Genomic DNA, 23,477 nt, shown 5'->3' with positions numbered 1-23,477 from the left:
GATATCTCAAAGGAAGCACATGTGGGATTAGGGCTCAATTAACCAAGAAGAGGAAGAAGCTACAGAGATGAGCCCACACTAGAAGGGAGAAAACAGTTCCGATGCCTAGAATGTGGTGATTAAAATACCAGTACCTTTCACAGCAAGTGAAATGACCAATATTGAGAGGGGGGTGAGTGCATGGGAGCAGTGGTAGTACATGGATCACCCCCTCGAGGGTTGTGTCCTGGTCCATTTCATAGTCTCCAGTTGTAGCAGTTAAACAGAGACATGTTTTCTCAGTATGTCCCCAACCCTACGATCACTCTATGCACTGCTTTTTGCGGGGAGGGAATGAGGTGCCAATACTCATATATTGATAAAAGTGTTGTGGGTGCCAGCACAAGATGAACACTCTAAGAACAATTTTGTAAAGTGGGGCTCTCCACTGCTGCAAAAGTTCATGAAAAGTACCCCCATATTCTCAGTGCATATTCTCAGTGCAAATTAGAATGCATATTATATGGACTGTCTGAGACCACAGTGTGCATTGTCTTCTGCATTTTATTAGCCGCACATCATAGACCTGCTACATGTGACTGTCTCTGGCCCATGTGCACACTGCCTGGAAGTGTGAATAATTAAGTGGTGTATAAGTGCATTTAATATATAAATAAAAGCAAATAGATGCAGGCTTGAGGGAGGCACTCATTCTGAACTCAACACCAGCACTTACCTGCAAAGTGTATTTAGACAGCACAATACTGCAGAACAGGATCACACGATGCAAGAATGATATTTGCCCAAAAATGGAGAGAAAAAGAAGTTCTGGTGAGAGAAGAATGGATACAGAAATTAATGCAATATGCAGAAATGGCGAAACTTACCGGAAGACAACAAACTTTTTATTAAGGGATGGAAATGGTTTTTTGAATATTTACAAACAAATCGCAAACAGACCTAGACATTAGCAGGACTGTTGCAAAAACTTGCAGTTTCCGAAACATATAACAACAGAGGAATAAAAGAACAAATTAAGATAAATAGGAAACGCAGGGAAAGATGAACATAATTTTAAAGAGCTGCAGGGGGGGAGTTGAGGTTTTAAAATGTTAGAACTATTGTTGAATGATTTTCTTACACACACATACACACACACACACATATATGAATGAATATATATATTCATTCGTGTGTGTGTGTGTGTGTGTGTGTGTGTGTGTAAGAAAAAGGAATATATATATGTTGTTGTTTAGTCATTTAGTCGTGTCCGACTCTTCATGACCCCATGGACCAGAGCACGCCAGGCACTTCTGTCTTCCACTGCCTCCCGCAGTTTGGTCAAACTCATGCTGGTATATAATAGAACAGGGTCACACAATGTCACAAGTGTGGAAAGAATTTTCAAGTTCCAAAATGTTACTCTTTGCAGAGTGAGAAATTTTGTGATGATTTTTTTTTTTTAAGCACAAATCTAAGTAATCTAAATGCAAGAATGCACTTCCTGGGCAGAACTTACCTTTTGAAGTTACTATTTCAGAAATTCCTTGGGGCCCATTCCAACAGCACTGTGGAAGTGACTTTGCTTCTTTGCCTTTTTTTTTTTTTTTTGCTCGCGTACTGTGAACCCTTTGTTTGCTTAACCTGAAGCTAGAAAGCAGATTTTTTTTCACACAAAAAACTGACTGCCAAATGTTGGAGAATATGCCCTCTGTACCTACATGACTGCAAGAAAGGAAGGAATGTGGCATACTGATCAGAACGACATGGAACCTGTCCCAGAATGTGGTATGATTACAATATTTCCATGCCCATGAACTCAAAATGTAATCCCACAATTTGGCAATACTTCTCTAGCTGGCAGAAAAACTGGTGTCTCATCAGTGAATGGCGTATGGAGGGCAATCATTAGAAGATACCCACATATGAAAGTCTGCAGTCCCTGTATGAATCTGGCCCATCCATTTCAATGGGGTTTAGGAAGCATGTCCTCCTCTGAGCTGCACTCAAAATAATAAAGAGATCTGTGGCATTTGGAAGACTAACAGCTTTATTGTGACATGAATTTTCATGGACTAGAGTCCACTTCATCAGATGCATGAGTGATGATCTTCTTGCCTCTGATGAAGTGGACTTGAGCTTGTGCCATAATAAAGCCGTCAAACGTCAGAGTGCCACCAGATTTTCCAGATGTTTTGTGGGTGCCTTCTGCAACATGTCATTCACGCAATAATAGTGCATTAGTGAAGGATTCGTACCAGACCATCCACACATCATTTCACATTATTAGATGTTCTGTGGTGCCTCCTCATTGTTACTGCATTATTGACACCTGGAGGGGCACCCTTGCTCGGTAGCACAACAAAACTGGGACAAACAAACAAAAAAAGCTTGAGCATTTGTGCTAGGCAAAGTTACAGGATTTCAGCAGGAAGTTACAGATTTCAGCAGTATATGAACCCCAAAACGTTTGCAGGCACAAAGGGTATTGAAAGCAAGATCACACAGAACCACATTCATGAACCCAAATCATCATGAACGAGCAATAAAAATGACATCTGGCGGGGCCCTAACACACTCTGGAAGTTTCACCCCTAACATTGGCCTTTGCATCATTCAGGATTAGATCTCATTGATCTATTTTACAACACAGAATTGTAAGTAGGGAATATCTGGACCGGGCAATGCTTCCATTTTCAGGCAGAATTCTAATTGGCTGTCTGAGAAATATTGTCTGCAGGGCTTGTGGTTTCTGTTCTCTCCATCCACAGGCAGGACCTTTAGCTTTCTATGCAAAAAAAGCAAATCTACACCAAAAACACAAGCCACCATTATGACATGTTTCAGTATTGTTGAGTAAGTGCCTTTATCCCAAGCACACAGTGCAAGTTACGTGGATTGTATGTCGTGTTCTTCACAACTGAGCAGAATTTTGAAATCTGTGACTCAGCTATCATGGTTTCAGTTTGGAAATGAGCAAGCAATATCTTTCAAAGGATCAGAACCCCAAAGCAGGTTTGGGCACTGATTTCTGAATAGACACAGACACGGGAAAGGGGAAATATTCTGAGTGCTACAGGATTCACTCCTCTTGTTCTCCCCCAGTTGTCTCCCAGTCCCCCAGTTGTCTCCACCATCTGTTTGCACCACCACCTATTTTGAGTGAAGAATCCCTAAAGGGAGAGTGAGTACAAAATATAGGTCTTGCCTGCAATTGCCACTTTTGCAGGTGTCGAGAAAGAGCCACCTAACTCCTTGTTCCTGATGTGATTGCAAAGGGCTCCTGCAGAGAAAGGAGGAAAGCAACAAGGAACCAAAGGATCGATTGTGTAAACTGTTGCCGGAGTGGCAATAAGCATTTTTGCTTCTTTCCTGGGGTGTAAGCCAGCCTGATAATTAGTACATGGGCGATAAGCTGAAAATGAGACGTCTGGCGAAGGTGGTTCAAGCCTCCTTCTGACATTGATAATGTGCAGATACATAGATCACTGTCGGGGCAGAGTGCCATCGCAAGCCTGTGTCTTCCCATTGCCTCATCAATCCATCATCTGCTTAACCGCTGACACCTTGGCAGGCACTCACCGCCAGCCATGCATTTGAATTGCAAGGCACAGGCTCCACAGGGGAATACAGATTTGAGAATCTAAGATTCAAATTTGTTTAAGTATTGTGAACAGCAATTCCCTTGCAAGGTATCTTCATTGCCCTTTTGCCAAGGGGGAATGGTTGGGTCTTTTGTTAGAAGTACAAATTGCTCCTTAATGCAAAAGGATAAAGCAACGCGCAAAGCGCCTCCTTAGAATTCCTCCCGGCTCCCCGGTAATGCTGCCGCATGTCAATTTTAATTTTTTGAAATTTAAACTGAGGGCTTTGTGCCTAAGCTCCATCTTGTCACAAGGAGGAGAGGAATAAGTCAGAAAGGATTAGAAACCTGGTGGGGATTGAGCATCCATGGCAATTATGCATCATTTGGGGTCTCTCAAACCTTGATTTCCAACCATATTCTGGGGATACCTGAGATTGCTAAGCGTGTCTTCGACACATCCTGTGGGTGGTCAGGAACATACCCATTTTCCCTTGGAGGAAGAGATCTGTGGAGTGGAGTGCAGTGTGTGTGTGTGTGTGTGTGTGTGTGTGTGTGTCAGAGACACACAGAGAGAGAGAGAGAATTCCCCATTTGCATACCAGGTCCATAAGGAAGTCACATCAATTGTGAGGGCCAAAGCCAAGCAATTTAAACAACCCCCAAACTCTCCTAGGAAAAGAAAAATCTATCAACAACACAATTCCATTAGACAGAGCAGTCAAGCCCGGTGGGATCAGAAACCAATTCTTCTCTCACTTAGTAGTGGATTTGATGATACAATACCCAAGTATTTGGGATTCAAGTGTGCGACTCTTGGAGCAGTAGAAAATCCCCACATGCATAAGGAAATTTGTAAAGTTTGCGAACTTGACCAAGTAAATACCCATGTGCAACTCTCTGGATAGCTGGGGGCAGACTCTGCAAGGAAATATAACTGGTTCCATATTCTCTACGTGTTTTTGCCATGTGTGCTTGACCCCAAATGCATTGCAGCCCTCCAAACAGAGTGTTACGGGTTTTTTTCAACACAGGAGTTCTGAATTCAATTTTCTGCTCAGCAGTGGAAAAACTCACTGAGCATCCTTGAACAAATTGCTCCCAGCATCAGTTTCCCATTTGTGGAAATGGCCAGCCTAGGAAGATTGCTGTGGGGACGAAACAAAAACTTGAATGAACCCGGAAATGTCTTGTGTTGCTGAGCATTTCTGTACACATTCAACTTGAGTGGTAAATCAAAATATATCCTGGTCAGTCTGTTCAAGGTGTTTTCCCATTTTTCACACTTCTAAGGCTAAAATGATGGTGAGCCAGCGAATAGGAGATGTAGAGCTTCAGGACCATATGAGCAAGATAGATAAATATCCAGCTATCCAAGATTATGGAAAAGGGTTTAATTTAACCCCATATTTGCTGGACCTACAAATCGCAAAATATAGGCGGGCGTTTACCCTTACTAGATTTGATGTATTGCCATCTGCCTTACTAAAGGGCAGATACGAGGGCACACCCTATGCTGAACGAGTTTGCCCATGTGGTCTGAAGGAGGTGGAAACGGCTTCACATGTGCTGTTACATTGCGACCTTTACGGGGATATCAGGTTGCTGTTTATCTCCCCTATCGTTCAGAAATTTCCAGGTCGATCTGAATCTCAGCGGCTGAAAATCCTACTAGGAGACAAAAACCCAGAAGTAACACTGAAAGTGGCCAAGTTTTCTGCGGCCGCGATCAAGCGGAGGGCATTAGCTGTAAAAAAGTAAAAGATCTGACCCCTGGATAAGCCCCCCCCCTTTTTTAAGCCCATACATATACTGTAGTGCACATATGAGTATGTATATGTGTGTGTGTGTGGGTGTGTGAGTTTATGTGTATTGTTTTTATGTATAATTTTACAACTTTTAACTGACACCATCATTCCCTTGTAAATTATTGCTGCCTTTTATGTTTTTTCCCTTTCTTCTGGTCTATGACCGTAATAAATTCATTCAATTCAATTCAATTCAAATTCACACTTCTAAGAGAGTTGAAGATGGTCTGGGACAGGGTTTGTTTGTTTGTTTGTTTGTTTGTTTGTTTGTTTGTTTGTTTGTTTGTTTGGCTTTTTGGCAGGGTGTACAAACATATTTATTTTGTTTCATTGTCTCCTCTCTAACCAGACAGGTCTTGTGGGTTTGGAAACAATACAAAAACCTGTGATACCTGTTTAATAGAGGGGGAAACATATGTACACTGTACAAGCAGCAATCTGTCCTTTAAACCACCTGCACTTCTCTGCTCTAATATACACACACGGTGTGGACGTATGCAACCAATGGCAGGAGAATATATTCCCTCCATCCCTATGGAAGAATCTTGTGTAAGGATCTTCCAAAACCATATGTGTGTACATACTGACTCACTCCCTGTTCCACAGTCTGGGTCTCTCTTCCATGTGATCACACTGTTGGGCATCTTTCCCGAGCTACAGCTCTCCAGCCTCTCATTAAAAGCATAGCTTGATTCCTTGCTAGGCACCTTGAGTCCAGGTCTTGATCCATATTCTGGCAAATAACATGTTTGCCCTTTCAGTCAGCTACAGGCCTGGCACCAGGTATCAGCATCACTGGGCACTTGTTGAGGCTCACACTACAGAAGAGGGCCTACTCACAACTCCAAGAGCCTCCTGGCCCTGTCCTGTGGCTACTTTCTCTTTCTGTAGCAAGTGACAGGAACAAGCAGAACAGGAGCAAGCAGAGGCAGAAGAAAGAACAGCTGGTAAGGCATGAGGCTTTTAATCTCAGGGTCATGGGTTCAAGCCCTGCTTTAGCCAAAAGATCCCTGCATTGCAGGGCATTGGACTTGATGGCTCTCAGATTCCCTTCCAACTCTACAATTCTAGAATTTTGCCTTTGCTGAGGTCTCTCACTCTCCAGGAGCCATACAGTTTGGCCAGGGGGATGCAGCAACAGTGGCAAGAGCAGGAAGGAAGTGGAGGCCCACTGTGGGCATTCTGCTCAACGGCCCCCCACCCAAGAAAAACCTGGAGCCAGCAGTGGCCACCAATGAGTTATGCATTTGCCCCGTCCTAGTCAACTGGCATTGATCATGAGTGGAAGAAGGAAGAAGCCCTGGCAAAATGGGATCAAAGCAAAAAATAAAAAGAAGTTGTTCAGGTGGAGGATGGAGGATGGATGGCGGCTAACAGATTGAGGTTGAATCCTGACAAGACAGAAGTACTGTTTTGGGGGGACAGGAGGCGGGCAGGTGTGGAGGATTCCCTGGTCCTGAATGGGGTAACTGTGCCCCTGAAGGACCAGGTGCACAGCCTGGGAGTCATTTTGGACTCAAAGCTGTCCATGGAGGCACAGGTCAATTCTGTATCCAGGGCAGCTGTTTACCAGCTCCATCTGGTACGTAGGATGAGACCCTATCTGCCTGCAGGCTGTCTCGCCAGAGTGGTGCATGCTCTGGTTATCTCCCGCTTGGACTACTGCAATGCGCTCTACGTGGGGCTACCTTTGAAGGTGACCCGGAAACTACAACTAATCCAGAATGCGGCAGCTAGACTGATGACTGGGAGCTGCCGCCAAGACCACAAAACACCAGTCTTGATAGACCTACATTGGCTCCCAGGACGTTTCCGAGCACAATTCAAAGTGTTGGTGCTGACCTTTAAAGCCCTAAACGGCCTCGGTCCAGTATATCTGAAGGAGCGTCTCCACCCCCATTGTTCTGCCCGGACACTGAGGTCCAGCTCCGAGGGCCTTCTGGCGGTTCCCTCACTGCGAGAGGCCAAGCTACAGGGAACCAGGCAGAGGGCCTTCTCGGTAGTGGCGCCCGCCCTGTGGAACGCCCTTCCAGCAGATGTCAAAGCAATGAACAACTACCTGACATTCAGAAGACATCTGAAGGCAGCCCTATTCAGGGAAGTTTTTAATATGTGACATTTTAGTGTATTTTTCATCTTTGTCGGAAGCCGCCCAGAATGGCTGGGGAAACCCAGCCAGATGGGCAGGGTACAAATAAATTATTATTATTATTATTATTATTATTATTATTATTATTATTATCCAGGTGCTGCATAGCTAGTGGGACTCAACAGTGCAAGATTTTTGTGGGGAACCAAGCCCCATAATTTACTCCCATCGCTAAAGTGTGGAAGAGATTCACAACCTGAAGGAGGGAAATGCTGTTAATGGAATGCATCATCCTCACTCAATGATTTATTTATTTTTACTCAGACATATAAGTGATAGCTGGGAATTCAGACTTCTTTCCCATATCAGGATATGTTTGGGTGAAAGAACTCATTGCTGAGTGGCGCTAAGGCTGACATGGATTCGGAATTCCATTCAACAGAATTCACAGCTGTTCAAACTTTGATATGTAGCATCTGCATCTGAAGTTACAAATTGCCAATGTTTATGTGCTTTTCCACATCGGAATCAGGACAAAGGTAATGGGGTCATGCTTCCATTTTCAGTGTTCTGGAATGTTGAATCTTAAAGCTTCAGAACAGCAAACAGGAGGGTGCAAACAGGCGCTTCAACTGATCCGTCCGATACAATGAAGCTGCTTTAATGGCCACAGTACAAACTGTAGTTTGCGCATAATAACTAGATGTAGCACCCGCACTTAGTGACTCGGAAAAGCTGCCCTGCACTACTTGATTGGCCTTAAATGCCCCATGCAGTAAAATAAAATGGCAAAATGGCTCTGAACTGACTCACATAGCCCTTAGCACAAGGCACTAGAGGGCCTTTGTCAGGGTTAAGCTCCCCTCCCCATTTCTGACTCACCTCCCTCCACTGACATGCTCTGGACAGTATTAATGAACACAGGAGGGAGGGCAGGTAAGCATTGGTACAGCAGTGCTATTAGCTGCAGCAACAGATGTAATAGGGTATTCATGTGGACTTCCAGCATGTGGGAAGAATAAGGCCTACCAGGCCTCCCTGTTTGGCCCACAGTGCCATTTTGGTCAAGGTGATTCCCACTTGCCTTGCGTAGTATGGTAAAGTACTTTTGGCTCGGCCAAAAGGGGTTTGGAGGCACTACCAGTGAGCACAGACCTTTGCAAAACCTAAGTTGACTGTGGAGTGTTGCAACTGTTGGGCTTTGCAGAGTGCTGTGCAAGGGGCTTCTCAAGACTGAACCATCAGCTGATCATCAGTGCTTGGTGGTCTGTGCCTTTGTCCTCGTGCCTTAATTTCAAATCTTGCCAGCAAAAAAGGGGGGCCACCTGACATCATTGTGATGTCCGATCCATTGTGATGTCCCACTCACCTGTCAAACCTGGCCCAGGGGAGATAACACACCACTTTTGCACCCTGCTATAATATAGTGGCACCGGCTGTAATATCCTGGTGCCTGACTCCTTATGGCAAGGCAATCGACTATTGTTGTGTTATCATTTTCTGCCAGGATGTTACAAAAAAAACAACCAAAACCCTAGATAATTGCTAGTGACAAAAGCATGCTTTTGAGGCATCCTTTCCATGCATTAAAAACATTTCTTAGGGCAATATTAATCCAATCTTGGCTGGGTTCCAGAAGTATGATATTCTGTCCCCGGGGAATAGATATGTGTGGGAATAGCCTCAGTGCAAAGGATTGTGCTGGCTGTTTTCAAACATAAATCCAAATGCACACTCCAGAAATAGTACACATTCCACAAGGGGAAAATCCACAAAATGATGGGGCATTGATGCAAGGGAAACAGGGAGCCTTACTGCCACTTGACATATTTTTTAAAAAGCTTATCCAAGAGGTCCCAAGCATGGATAGCAAATCAGGGCAGGCTAAGGCTTTATTCCCACCCCATTCTCTTCTGCAGAAACATATATTAGAACAAAATTCACAAGAAAAGTCTTACATTTCTTAGGACCAACTAATGTGCAACTTATGATCTTTCAAATTATATACCTCTTTCTGTGGAAAATAACTTTTTATATGGGAGGAAATGGATGTTTCTGAGTCAGAGTATCATAGCGCTAAGCCCTTGTCTCCAGCTGATAACAAAGGCCATTCCTGCAGACATCATTAGGCCAGGCCTTTTCAGTTTTCACAGGGGCATTCTGGGACACAAAAGCAATGGAAGCGCTATGTTAGCCCCATCTGCAGGATACATTTAGAGCAACATCACACTGTGTTAAACAGTCACAGCTTCCTCCAAAGAATCCTGAGAACTGGAGTTTGTCAAGGATGTTAAGAAATGCTAGGAGACCCCAATTCTCTTCACAGAGCTACAACTTCCATTGCACTTGAACAATTAACCCTATTACCAGGGAACTCTGGGAACTGTAGTTCTGAGAAGGGAATAGGGTTCTCCTAAGAACTCTGTCTGCAGGAAGGAAAATTAGAGATACTGTAGATAGATGATAGATGATATAGATATATAGATATTAGATAGGTGGTAGATAGATAGATAGATAGATAGATAGATAGATAGATAGATAGATAGATAGATGATAGATAGATGATAGATAGATAGATAGATAGATAGATAGATAGATAGATATGATAGATGATAGATGATAGATAGATAGATAGATAGATAGATAGATAGATAGATAGATAGATGATAGATAGATAGATATGATAGATAGATATAGATAGATAGATAGATAGATAGATAGATAGATAGATAGATAGATATAGATTTCCTAGCACCTGTTTGTGATGAGAGATTCCCCCGCCCCTCTGTTTTTTGGTTCTGGCCTCTTTCTTCACACATCCCTCTTTCAATGAAGCCTGTCACCCAATGTCAGCTTCTATTTCATTTCTTTTCCCACTTCCTTTGAATGTGTACATGAACAGATGCCTCGGCTCCATTCTCCACACTACCCTGCAAGAACAAAACTGCATGCAAAAGGTTTATACGCCTGACTTTTAAAAAGAAAATAATATGTAATTAAGTAGCAATAAGTTCCACACCAATACTTGTTGAATAGGCTACTTATCACTGCTTCTTTTTGGGCAAAACAACATCAGCTGAAAACTAGAATCCAGTAATAAATGCTGACAGGAGATCATGCTGGAAGACTGTGGCCCTTTGTTTCATTTTTATGCCAATGAATATGCCTCATTTTCCAATGTGTACAGCAACATAACAGATGTTCACAAAGCACAATTGTATATGCATCTACTCAGGAGTATGTGCCATTGACATGAATGACCATTACTTGCTAGTAGGTCATGAAGAGTTGGACACGACTAAACAACAACAAAGTCTGTGCAGGATTGCAGGATTAATGTTTGGTTCTCTATCTAAAATGGGGGGGGCTTTCCCCTTCCAAATATTATTATTGTGATTGTGTACTCCAGACTAGAAGGATGGACAGAGGGCATCCAGGCCATCATAATCCATATTCCTGAATGTAGGTGTGGGTTCTGTCTAGCTATCAGGACTCTGCCTAGGCCACACTCCACTTCTGGCCACCTCCCCACTCTGCAAGCCATGACCCTTACTGATCCTACTTCACCTCCAAGTGGTTTTGCCTGAATGGAAGGTCTCTTGAACTCTGACCATATCCCCTTGCTTGCTTTGATTCAAGGGAGCTAGGAAAGCAAACTCCAGGTTTATATTCATGAGTTTCATGAGCCTGCTCATTATTATCCTGATTGGGCAGTGCTACCAACAAAGAGAAAGGGGAGGTTGTTCACACCAGTAGGTCAAGGGATTTCAATGACAAACACACACACCCTAAAGAGTTGTTGTTTTTTTAATTCTTGGTTCCATTCTGCCAGCTGTTCTCCCTTCCCTTAGGCAACATTAGAAGAGAGACACAGTAGAAAACCATTGTCAAAAAAGATAATTTAATGTGTTATTTCTTTTTTTTCCCCTTTTGCTCATTCATTTGCTTTTAAGACAGGAGATTAAACTTTTCAATACCATCACCCACACAAGTATTGCATTGCACAAGGGTGGATGAAAGAAATAAAGAAATAAAATATATATTTATAGAATATAAATCAAAACAGTTATATTATATCTGAATCCCCTACATACAAAGCAGCATAACGAACGGCCAATGCAGTGTCACAATAATTCTGTCCTGTTCTCCAGACATTTAGTAAAAGCAATGATTGTACATAAAGAGAAATAAAGTGCTAAGGCCTATCCATTCTGCTCTGGGTATAAGTGGTTTCTGCTTTGGGTCCTTCATATACACATAGTGGCCTGGTTGGTTTTAGATAGAACACAAAAGCCTGCAGTACCCACTGATTAAAGAAGTTGGTTGGGTCAATGGACACCTCGTTTTTAACTGCTTCTCGAATTAACAGAGAGACTCTAACTCAATGGCAAGGCACCCGCTCTGTTCATCAGAAGTTGGAGATTGAGTCCTGACTTATTTTCAGCAATGGAATAGGATTTCCGACAGCAAGACTGTAAGCCACCTGTGATCATGGAGAGCTGGGCTGGAAATTTATTGATCGTACTGGTGGCTCAACAAATACGGGCTTGCATGTGGTGCAATTTTGTTTTATTTCTATGTAACAGATTGGCAAAAAAAAATCAGGTACTGTGCTATCTCAGCACAGATTCTGAGGCAAGGCTGCTTAATGAAGGCTACATAGTCTCATAATTAAACAACAGAGGCAATTCTTAAAATCCTGGGATGTTACGCAGATAACTGCACAACAAGTTTCCATCAGCACTGGAACACTTTTTTCACCAGAGACAGTGAGGATTTAACTCCACATTAGAAGAAAATGTGATAAATGAATGGATCGGTTCATGGTGCTGATTAACCAGTTACTGCTTTCAGCCCTGCTCGTCTCATAGTGTAATCTGAACAACAGGATACACACAAAAAGATAGAACACATCAATGGCTGGAAGGGAAAAGCCATTTGTTTCCCTTCCACACTTCAATCAATGAAACGTAAGAGTTTGTTTAGAATGAAGCTTAAAGTGACCTGAAGAGTAGACCCCCAGGAAAGGCGTGGCAGGGGAATGAGGCGAAGGACCACGCCTTGGTACACTTGGCTTTGTCAATCGGGGTATAAAAGAAAGCCAGAGAAAGTGCTGTACTTATTGTTGTTGCCTCCGTGGGCTTTGCCTCCATCCAGTTTGACATACACCTCGTCCCCAGAGTCCAGGTGCAACACCACACTGTTGCTGGCGTAGTCGTAATTCTGGTCTGCATCTTGAGCAATGGCACTCGCCCGCACCTGCAAAGCACATCATGCCAAAAGGGAAGATGGATTCAGCACCTTGCAGCTTCCATGGTCTGCCCTCAAGCCTTCTCTACTATGCATTTCTCTCCCGCCTCCCACCCCCGTCCACGCTCTCCTCACACACTCCCTTCCCCTCTCATGCAAGCATCATTCCCAATGCTCAAGATCAGCAGCTGGACCAATATTTCTACCTGCAAAATACCTCGTGTATGATTCGTCACGGAAAGGTAGGCTCCGATGCCAAAATAAGTTCAAATAATTTTCTCTCCCCTTCATGCCAAATGCACCCCTCCCTGCTATCTTACTACAATTCCAACAATCTTCACCTTCTCACAAAAATGACTCCTGAAAGTGGGATTTGAAGCAAATGTGAGCATTCCGTCCTGCACTGGCAAAGCTCCTGAGGGAATGTCAAAGGGGTGCCCATAAGACAGTTTCAATAACACTGAAAGCAGCACACATCCCATCAAAGCAAATTTGAAAATACCTCCTCAGGTAAAACATCAAACAGGTTTAAGGAAATTCACAGCAGTGCCCATGAGCAGTGAAAATTCTCAGGGGAGAAGGGCCACACCTACTTATTACCACCTCTTCATATGAACCCTATTCTGACCCTCCCTATTTGCCCCAATATCTCTGCCTTTCACAGTGAAGATATCATCTTTCCTACCCTCTCTTCTCTTATACTGTCTCTTATCTGTACTTTCCAACAGTATCCCTTCCTTTTTCCTTTCCCTCCATTGTTGTATACAATGAGAACATTGAATGTGACAGTAAAAGACATATAGTTTAACCTCCTTGACTAGAAATACTCTTTTTGCTCGAATCCTCACAGACAGATGCCCATTCAGCCTGTCTCTTAAAACTTCCATTGATGGAGGTTCCTTGGGCACTTTATTCCACTGCCAAACATCTCCATGCTGTGGTCGCCACAGTAGAGCGCTCTCTCTCTCTCTCTCTCCAGTGGCGTAGTGTGGGTTGTCAGCACCCGGGGCAAGGCAAGTAATTTGCGCCCCCTAACCCGTGGATTTGCGCCCCCTAACCCTAACCCCCAGATGTTGCGCCCGGTGCGGCCGGCCCCCCCTGCACCCCCCACGCTACGCCACTCTCTCTCTCTCATCCCATCTCCATAAAGCCTTTCATGGTTTCCTCCTCTTCACACTCTCCTTTGTCTTCTCTTCTATATACTTTTCCTTTCCTCACTTTCTGTCATTTCAATTTAGGCCCCAACTGCGCAATATAGTTTAAACCCAATCATATCACTTTAAACAGTCATGGCTTTCCATAGTTTGTTAAGGACGTTGAGAGTTGTTAGGAGACCTCTATCCCCCTCACAAAGCCACAATTCCCAGAGTTCCCTGGAAAGTGGGGTTGGGTCTCCTAACAACTCTCAGGACCCTTAACAAATGACAGTGCCTAGGATTCCTCGGGGGCAGCCATTACTACTTAAAGTTGTACAATATTCATTATGTGTTATTTATTTTGAAGATATATACCAACCCTTTTGTAAAATGAGCCTCAAGCAGATAATAATAATAATAATAATAATAATAATAATAATAATAATACCCTGCCCAACTGGGTTGCCCCATCTCAAAATATACATCTCTTCACATTTCTTTACATGTACACAGAGAGAGAGAGAGAGAGAGAGAGAGAGAGAGAGAGAGAGAGAGAGAGAGAGAGATGCAATAAAATATAATCCTCTGGCAGATGAATGGACCAGTGGTGAAGTCCCAGGACAGCTCAATGGCATTCTCATTCCTTGGCCTGAATATTTAAAGTTCTTTTGCAATAACCCAGGAAGATTCCTTTTAATGTAGTGCTGATAAGGTGAAGTCACTGTATTGATCCCTTTTGCCATTGTTATAAACCAGGCTTACAAATGCTCAAACATGTATCAGAGCACATCAATATGTTGCGTTGCCACCGCTATGTGAATTAGTGACCATTTCCCTTTCTTGATGGCCTCTCCTTTGCACTCTCCTCCTTCCTTTAAATCCTCACAGGCTCCTCTTCCTTTTGTGTTTCACTTCCGCAAGTTTCATCCCTCTTCCCACCTTTTTGCACCTCACACTTGCTCAGGGGTGCAGTCCATTCTGTGCCAACAAAGGAAAACTTTCTTTCCTTGGTGTAATTTATCTCCCTGCCCAAGTGACTACTCATCCTTCTGTGGGCACTAGACTTACTCAAATAGCTGCTGCTTTCCAAATCAGATATCCTATTTCCTACTAAGTGAAAAGTGTCTAATGCAGAAAGGTTCTATGGTGTGGTTTGGAGGCATAAGAGGCTGGAGCTAACCAGGCCTGAGTCTGGTCTGGGTGACCATCTGGAAACTACTTGTACACTGCTTTGGGTTCCATAACAGAAGACAGATGGGGTATAAATGTAGTAAGAAATCAGCAGGGGACATTGTGGGTGTGAGGAATTCCTGGGTAGAAATGTTACACCCATGAGAGTGCAGAGGTGGCAACGTTCCCCTGGGCCTGCCTCTCTACAGGAGGTGGTCACATCTATGAAGTCTTCCGATTTCCTTCCTACTAATTCCTATCCATGAGTTCGTGGGCAGAAGAAACTGCAGTTGGGAGCAAGTGAGAAACGTTAATATTCTGAGAGCAGAATCCACATTGGCTTTAGCATGGCCGTATAGTCGCTCAATGATCCTGGAGGGCTCAAGAGAGCTGTCCATGGTTCTGGAGAAAAGGAGTGTGTAAATCAAAAGTGAGTTGAGGCCAGAGACTGATGGCCACCACAGAGTTGGGCCATCCTGCAACACCATTGAGCAGGAAGGAATGTCCACTTCTTTTCTATCCCCACATATAGAAAGGACTTGCAAGTGTAAACAGTGGTGCAGGCAATTTTAGACCCTGCTTTTCATAGTCTCTTTAAGACGTCAGGAATAACATGGGGTTTACTTCTGCAGCCTTGATAGCAAACACATTTCCTTGGGAATATGCCCAGCTACCACCCAATGACTACAAAATGCTTTTGAAACTTAAAAGCAAATAAAGGTTGCTGTGATGAACAGTGTCTGGCCCAGTGGGTCCTGGCATGCCCAAGCCAATGCAAGTCCTGATGCAGAGCATGTTAGACTCTTCATCCATCATCTGCCATTCTGTGGGTGGTCACTAGGAAGTCCCTTGCACTATGGGATCCTTGGCTTCTACCCCAAGGTCCAACCCTAGCTGCACCCAGCAGGTGTAAGTAACAAGAGTGAACATTTTTGTGGTAGTTCTTGGATCATGCAAGCACATCCTTCTCTCTTTTTGCTCAGTTTTGGCAGATGGGCCAACATTTCCTGTCCACAGAGGAAGAGGAGCCATAGAACTAGGATGCTTCTAGGAATAGAAGCCACCATAGTATCAAGTGGCAAGGACAGCCAGGAAGCACCAGAGGTATCAGAACTTAGGCTCTTCAGGCTGAGCGTGGATTGGGAGAAGATGCCAAAGGGGAAAGCATAGAGCACAGAATTCTCCACAGAAATGACTCACTGGGGAGTCAAGATGCTGACTTTGCCTCCAGGGTGACCTCAGGCTTCTTGCTGAAGATCCTAGGTAATGGGTGTCTGTTTTTACTACAAAAGAAGCTGCATAGTGACACTGGGATTGTCCCCCTTTCAAATTGTGGCAGATCTTGGAGTAAGAATACTAGTTGAAGGGTTCCCCTCACTTCCAGATGGATAATGCCTCCTCAACTCCATCTCAAAATCTGGGTCCTAGGCCAAGGGATTCAGATTGGAGATCTCAGTGTATCCTAGCACAAAGCTTTAGCAAGCTTTGATTGACATGATCCACCAGGCCTCCATTAAAAAATAAATTGGGCCCCTAGACTGAAGGTCCTAGCTTGAGCTCTCTCCCTGCCCCTCCAACCCTATAAATGGGAGGGTCAAATTTACAATCTTAGGATCTCTTTCTGAATGCAGAGGAGAGGATACTGAAGCTGAAATTTTCCTTCTAAGCATGCCTCCACTGTCTAACAGTGGTGGTGGCAACTGTGGGTGGGGGCCATAGCTCAGGAGCAGAGCATCTGCTTTGCCCGCAGAAGCAGCAACGGACAGCAAAGTGGGGCAGCAGAGCTCACCTGACTTCCAGTCAGTCACATTGCTGCCACTTACCAGGAATTAGAGGGGAGGGGGAGGTAGGCACACCCATCTGCCACCTCTCTCCTCCCTTTCTACCTTCGTGTAAACAGCAGCAACATGATCAACCAGAGGCCAGGTTAATGCCCCGCATGGGGTAGGATTGCAAGTTACACTTTCTACCAACGCTCCAATTAAGAGCCCAGTTTAGAAATCCATGAGCCTCAGTAACTTCAACTCTTCCCCATTCTTGCCAAATCATCCCCCATGCTTTTCTGAAAACAGTAGGTAAGTGGACCGTGCAATGGGGAAGTGCCCCCTCTGCCTTCATCCCATGAACTACCCCCAAATGAAGGTGCTTTCCAAAATTCTGAGTGGTCCTCATCATGGCTGTAATGACTTAGAACTACTTATCAAATGGGTTGCTACCACCATGTTGTGAGTCTCCACACCATCACTAGTGGCCAGGAACCTGGAGAAGAGGCATGGAGGCTCACAGCACAGAGATGACAATCCCTGGAGTAGGTACTTCTAGATCAAGAATGGGAAACCAGTCTCCTTCCAGATCTTGCTGGACTACGACTCACGGCACCCTGGCCATTAACTATGCTGGCTGTGAGTGATGGGTGCGGGGGTTCAAGAGCATCAGGAGGGTCCAGGCTCCCCATCCCTGCCCTAGATGTCACAGCCAGAATGAGGATTACACATCAGGCTGAGGGTGGAGCACTTTCAGCAGCCTCCTCACAGCAAGTGTAACTCATGCTCCATCCCTTGCTGACTCTGAGCTGAATGTGTGAACTGCTTCCGTGAAAAAGGACTGGGTGATATTCAACTAGGATTAGTGCTAGTATAAAATGACCTTCCCCCTGTCCAGTCTCTTCCCCTCACAGGTGCCCTGCCCTGTCCCCAAATCTACTTTGCAGGGTTAGGGGGAAGCCCAGAATAGATTTACGGGAGAACAGAGGAGAGAGGAGAAAGTTCCCTTGCAGGTTCTCTTTAGCACTACTTTGAAAGCATCTCATTATGTTTGGGGTGACACCAGATGCTTGTTCTTGACCATTTCATACATGCTGAATCAATAAGCATGGATTGGCTTGAAGTCTCTTGGATCTCTGAAACATGGTGAGCATAGCTACCACAAGATCCCAAACTGTTTCTCCTTGCTGTGACAAGTCATGTTCCCTTAGCTGTGCAACCTTGAACGTGCAACTGGAGGAGAGGACATGCCATGGTTTCCATGATGCAGCAAAGACAACAGCCTGAGAAGCTCCGATATTCACACATACAATCAGGGGGTATGTCTCTACTTCACATGCGGCCATTCAGATCTGTCAGATCTCCACATGTTAGCCTACCCATCTCCTTTTGGATGGAGGTCCCCAGGCTGTGAGGCCTCTCTTTGAAGTAAGATTTCACAGATGGTGACCCTGACATGCATGATGCAAGACACACACACCCCTCACATGATTGGAAGATCTCAACAAGTTCAGGATGGTGAGAGTAGAAAGCCTGTATGCCAGTCTCCAAGGATGAAATCTTAAGCAGGAGGAAGGGCAAGGAAGAGGATCAAGAGTCTCCATGTGGGTTGAAGTCCTGTACTCAACTCTCATTTGAACAGATGGTCGTCCCTGTCCCCATCACAATGAAGCCTGAGTGCTAAAGATCTCATCCAAACTTTCTCTTAGATGACTCCCTGCAGCTTTCACTGTATTGCATAACAATGCCTGTAACCAAAACCCAACACACATATCCCCTTTTTCCCCCTCAGGAAGACATTGAATAAGATAATTTGGAGTGAAGACGATGTGGGAAGGAAGACCCTTAAGTATTCTTCTGCCCTTAGCTTGTCTACGCCAAATGCCCTCCCATTGTGCAAATACCCAAATGCATATTTCCCAGCATTTGTGGGGCTTCCCATTGGTGAAGATTTGACAGGAAGTTCTCTTGGTTGTGGGGGGGGGAGGTTCCAATTAGAGATGTCTTGAGGTCATTGACACCTGCTCAGGTGTCAAAATCTCTTGGTCTCAAGCAGGAAGTCGGTTAATTCTTGGGAATTATCAGTGCCATCAGGGCAGGACTTTGGGGTAGAGGTCCAGGGCTGCTCTCAGCAGGAGTAAGAGGGTCTCCAAAGGCAGCAGGACTGACTTCTTACCACATTTTGAGGTAAGTGAAAAACAACACAGATTACCATCTAAAGAGACTTCACCCCGTCTTAAATTACTTAGCTTCACCACTGGGGCACTCTGGGTGCGTGCGATAAGATTATTTTATGACTGAAATACCCACCCACCAGAATAGTCCCCTAATCGGCAGTTGACTTCACAGCTCATCGAGATACATTGATCTTGAACCTCCTTTTGCCAAATCCTTTAATTTAGGAGCCTCGTCGAAGTGAGGTTTTAGGGTGGGGGGGAGTTTCCTTACTAAAATCGGGAGCCCCTTTTCCGGCTGGGATATCTGGAGGGCTTGTTAACACATCGCTTGATCTCAACACTGACTGGACCGCGCGAGAGAGATGTATTTTGAGTTTAGATGGGATCATAGGAAAGTTCTCTCACTCGCTCCGTCGTTCGATCTGTGAGGCTACAGCCATCCGTCCAAGAGCCAACCGGGCCGTTACACATCTGGACTAGCCCCAAAGCTCCCTTTGTCCCCAAGTTCAGCGTTCCCTTTAGCTGACACCTTCGGAGAAGCTATCCCCCACCCCATCCATCCATGCCTCCAAGCTAACTAGGTGGCGTCTGAGACTGTCCCCGGAGGAAGGATTCCCATCCCCTCAACACGCACATACAGAGGCGAAGACAGGGTCCCCCGACCCGCTGTTCCCTGCTGGCCCGTGCCTAGCACCCACCTGCCCGTTCTTGCAGAGGTCCGCCCACATGCTGGTGCCGTCGCCTCCGCGCATGAGGATGTGGTAGGTGAAGAAGTAGATGCCGCGCACCTGGCAGGTGAACTTGCCCGTGGTGGGGTCGTAGTGGTTGCCCAGGTTGGTCACCACGTCGTCGAACTTGAGCACCTCGTAGCCCTCGTGGGGACTCTTCAGGCCCACGTAGAAGGCGATCTTGGGGCCGCTGAAAGCAGCGCTCAGCGCGCCCGTCACCTCGCTACCGGGCGCCGGGCTGCTGCTGCTGCCGCCCATGCCCGAGCCCACAGCTCCAGCCGTCGTCGCAGTTCCGGGGGCCCCGATGCCGGGCACCGACAGCCCCGGTAGTCCCGGCTTCCCCGAATCGCCCCTCTCGCCTGGAGGTCCTCTAGGGCCCGGGGGACCTGGTTCCCCGGGGGGTCCCCTCGGCCCCGGCTTGCCTGGACGGCCGGGGTCGCCCTTGGGTCCCTGGATGAAGGGCGGCGGTGGCGGCGGCGGGTTGGCGCTCAGCTCTTGCATGGCTTCGAGGGCGGCCGTGGTACCTCCGGGGCGACTGGACGGTCCGGCGGCAGCGCTACTGGCGCTGTAGGGGTCGCAGATCATGCGGCAGGTGCCCATCATCTCGTAGTGCGCCTGGCCCTTGGACGGCGCCTGCACCAGGATGGGGACGGCGATGAGCAGGATGAGGCCCATGGCCAGGGCGATCCCCACGGCGGCCACCAGCCGCTTCCTCCTCTGCCAGAGCCGGGCAGCGAGCGCCAACAGGTCTTCCTTGCTGGGCGAAGTAATGGTGACTTCTCTCGACGGCGAGCCTGCCTGCCGGAGTGGGGGGGAGAGAAGGAGCAGGAGAAAGACGAGTCAGTCGCGGCCAACCAGCCCCCAGCCCGGGGCGAGCGAGAAGCCACCTCCTGTCCCGATCAGCCCGTCAGGGTGGCACCCTCCCGGGGGCACCCTCCGCCTCTACCGATGCCCTTCATGGTGGCATCACTGAGATGCGAAGACAGGAGGGAAGCAGGACAAGGAGGAGGGGGAGGAGGAGGAGGAGGAGGAGTAAGAGACGCCGCCGCTTATCCCTCTGGAGGAGGAGGGAGACCCCGGCCTAGACTAGACTGACGTAGAGGAGACCTCTTCTTCCCTCCGCCCCCCCCCCAATCTAAAGCGCCCCTTCCCTTTCCCCTATCATGATCACATCATCGCAATCCAGCCAGCCCCCTCCGCACCCCTCGTCCCTTCCTTCGGGGGTTTACAGACCGTCCGCACAAACACACGCGCGCACTCACTAGCGCGCTCCCTCGAACATCCTCCGCTGCCCTCGAGCAGGCGGGACGCGGGCGCAGCAGCTCTCAGCGGGAGTCGCGCAAACAGGTGGACGAGCGAGCGCCCCCGATGCGTTCAGCCTCCTCCCTCCCCCCCCCCTTCACCAAGCGTCCAGGACATCGTCCCTCTTCCTCCCTCTCCTCCCTGCTCCCCTCCTGCTTAGCAAGGAGTCAGAGGGTTTGGTACCCCACCCCCCTTCTCTCTCTGTTTCCTTCTACCAAGGAAGTTCCCGTTTTCCAAAACTGCAAATACCGGCAGAGGGGAAATCTCCCTCCAATCCCTCCTGACGGATGAGCAAGCAAGAGACGCGCGGTCTGTCCAGGGAGAGACACTCACCGCCAGAGTCCTCCTTTACCTCGCGCGAACTGTTGGGGAGAGTGAGAGAGGGAGAGAGAGATCACATCTGGCCAGCTGCGTGGTGGGGGAGGGGGAGAGAAGGCAAGGTCCTTGCCAAGGGGTCACACCGACCACCACCAGACAGCCTGGGAAGAGGAAGAGAGCCTGCTGCGACGAAATTGCAAACCTGGAGAATTTCCCCTCAGCCTAGACGTGACCCCTAAGTTAAACAGGAGATATGGGCTGCATGGTTTTCTTTTGCAGACCTTTACAAAAAAAATCTATTGCCCCTTATTTTCTGCCCTTCTTCCTGCTCTCCTCACCACCACCACCACCCAAAAAAAATGGCTATCGCGACTCTGCCTCTTTGCCTCTTTTTCTTCTGCTTTTCTGCGTGCTTTTCTCTGTCCTGCTGCTTATTATGACTTGCTTGCCCGATGCCTCCGCGAATGGAACGGACGGAGGAAGGGCGCGACTTGATGCGCGAGGGGACCCTGCCATCGGAGCAGGGCAATGCCGTTATTTGAAGCGACTAAAATGGCACAAAGCAGTGAGCAAGCTTCTGAGTGCTGCAGAGCTCTTCTTCAAGCTGGAGGGCAGGAGAGAGGAGAGGGGTGGGAAGAGAGCTTGAGCTGCAGTTTGCCAGAGTCTTAGGATGGAGAGCTGTAAGTCTTTACAGAGTATGTCTACGTAGAACGAAATCCAATGGGACTCCTTACAACCGCCCCCCCCCCACACCCCACACACTTAACTCAGGCTACATTCCAGTGGAGTCCCTTACCTCTGAGCAGACAGGCATTAGGATTGCTCTGCAAATTAGATCAGTCTCTGCTGGGAGCAAAACTTGCACTGACTTCCAGGTAAACAACCATGAGATCCAGCCACTTCTGCAGTTCCTTGTTAGGCATCTTTCTCCACGCTCAGCTTCAACAGCTAACAGCCAAAGCCTATGCATGTTGACGTTCATTCTGTTGCACACTTAATGGGGTAAATTCTCAAATAAGTGTCCATGGCAGCCCCACAGGTCCCGGGACACCTTGAAGAGGGACCCATTTATTGCAGCATGAGTGTTCCTAACTCAAAGCTGGGATGCACGAGAAGTGTGGGATTCTTTGGGAATTTGGTTTCTGGGTAGCAGGAGAAAAGACATGGCGAGGAATATTTACTTATGAAGGAGTCTGTCTGAGAATGTGGAATTAGCAAGACGATATTCTGTTCCTTCCAACTTTTTGGTGTTGTTTTTTGCTCTGACTTCCCCACCACCACCACAACCACCAAATCACACCCCATATGTGATTGAAATGTATCCTGTGAACGAGCAGTGTGCAGGTTCATACGGCAACAACTTTCCACATCTGCAGCCATTCCGAGAAGAATGTGGGTGCCCTTGCAGAAACTGCTACCAGGTGTGTTTCTCACTACAGGGCTGGTTCACCCTTAAATGAGCATCCCTCAGTTTCTCTGCACATGCTCACTTGGTGGCTGGCAACTGAATGGAGACAAAGTGAAAGGAAGATCTGTAGTGCTTCATTTATATTTGCTAGCCATCCCTGGCTGAAAAATGCAGATGTGAAACAGCCCGGTAGTAGCTGGCACAAACGAACACATGTGCACATGTGCACACAGATGACCGTGGAAGCCAAAATGTTTGGCAACAATTACATTCACAACAGTCCTAATTTAAAGGCTCCTCCCTCGTATTTGTCCTTCTGCCTAGTCGGACAGTGGTCCTGGGTCTTCCTTACTGCCACAGTTTATGGTCTGCAATGTAATGCGTCCAGAAACTAGTGAATTAAAGTGTTCTGCAGATTTGCATCTCTTCAGGAAGAATTTATCCTTGTTCCCAGCCTCAAAAGCAGCAAGCCATGCTGGCTATATTGTCACTTAACAGAGTGACAAGAAGCAATTTGGTTAGCAAACTCACTTCCACCATCCCTGCTCATATCAAACATTTGACAGGGTTCAAGTGCTCTTTTCATGAAGTTGCTCGCTGTTCAGCCAGGCTGAACACAAATACTGTATCTGTCAATGCTGCAAATAAGAGAGAGGGAAGAGAACTAAAGCTGCCGATAATTTCTTTAGCATTTTTTTAATTTGACAAATGCTTTATTACGGTGCCCTCACAGCAACCTTGTGAGGTCATTGCCTGCTCTGGCCAA

The 23,477-nt window shown here is 46.5% G+C and overlaps 1 protein-coding gene across 4 annotated transcripts; it reads right to left on the bottom strand.

The window, feature by feature from the left end:
* Positions 1-11,343: 11,343 nt before the first annotated feature.
* Positions 11,344-22,183, bottom strand: C1QL2 (complement C1q like 2). Of its 4 annotated transcripts, none has more exons than XM_082228665.1 (3): positions 22,100-22,183; positions 19,654-20,481; positions 11,344-12,718 (listed from the first exon to the last, which is right to left on the bottom strand). In XM_082228665.1, exons 1-3 carry the CDS (start codon positions 22,115-22,117, stop codon positions 12,539-12,541), a joined length of 1,026 nt encoding a protein of 341 aa, XP_082084791.1. In that variant the 5' UTR covers positions 22,118-22,183; the 3' UTR covers positions 11,344-12,538. The 4 variants fall into 4 exon arrangements, with proteins under 4 accessions (XP_082084791.1, XP_082084793.1, XP_082084794.1 ...); XM_082228667.1 differs by lacking the exon at positions 22,100-22,183 and adding an exon at positions 21,319-21,399; XM_082228668.1 differs by lacking the exon at positions 22,100-22,183 and adding an exon at positions 21,235-21,298.
* Between the last annotated feature and the right edge of the window lie 1,294 nt (positions 22,184-23,477).

This window comes from Podarcis vaucheri, assembly GCF_965113315.1.
Source record: "Podarcis vaucheri genome assembly, chromosome: 1".
NCBI classification, from domain to species: Eukaryota; Metazoa; Chordata; class Lepidosauria; order Squamata; family Lacertidae; genus Podarcis; species Podarcis vaucheri.
This window is presented reverse-complemented; position numbering and strand designations above follow the sequence as displayed.

Bases quoted from the DNA above. Each gene is read 5' to 3' on its own strand.
- C1QL2 (XM_082228665.1), bottom strand. The intron at 12,719-19,653 runs GTGGGTGCTAGG...TGTGCTTTGCAG, and splicing joins ACCTCTGCAAGAACGGGCAG to GTGCGGGCGAGTGCCATTGC.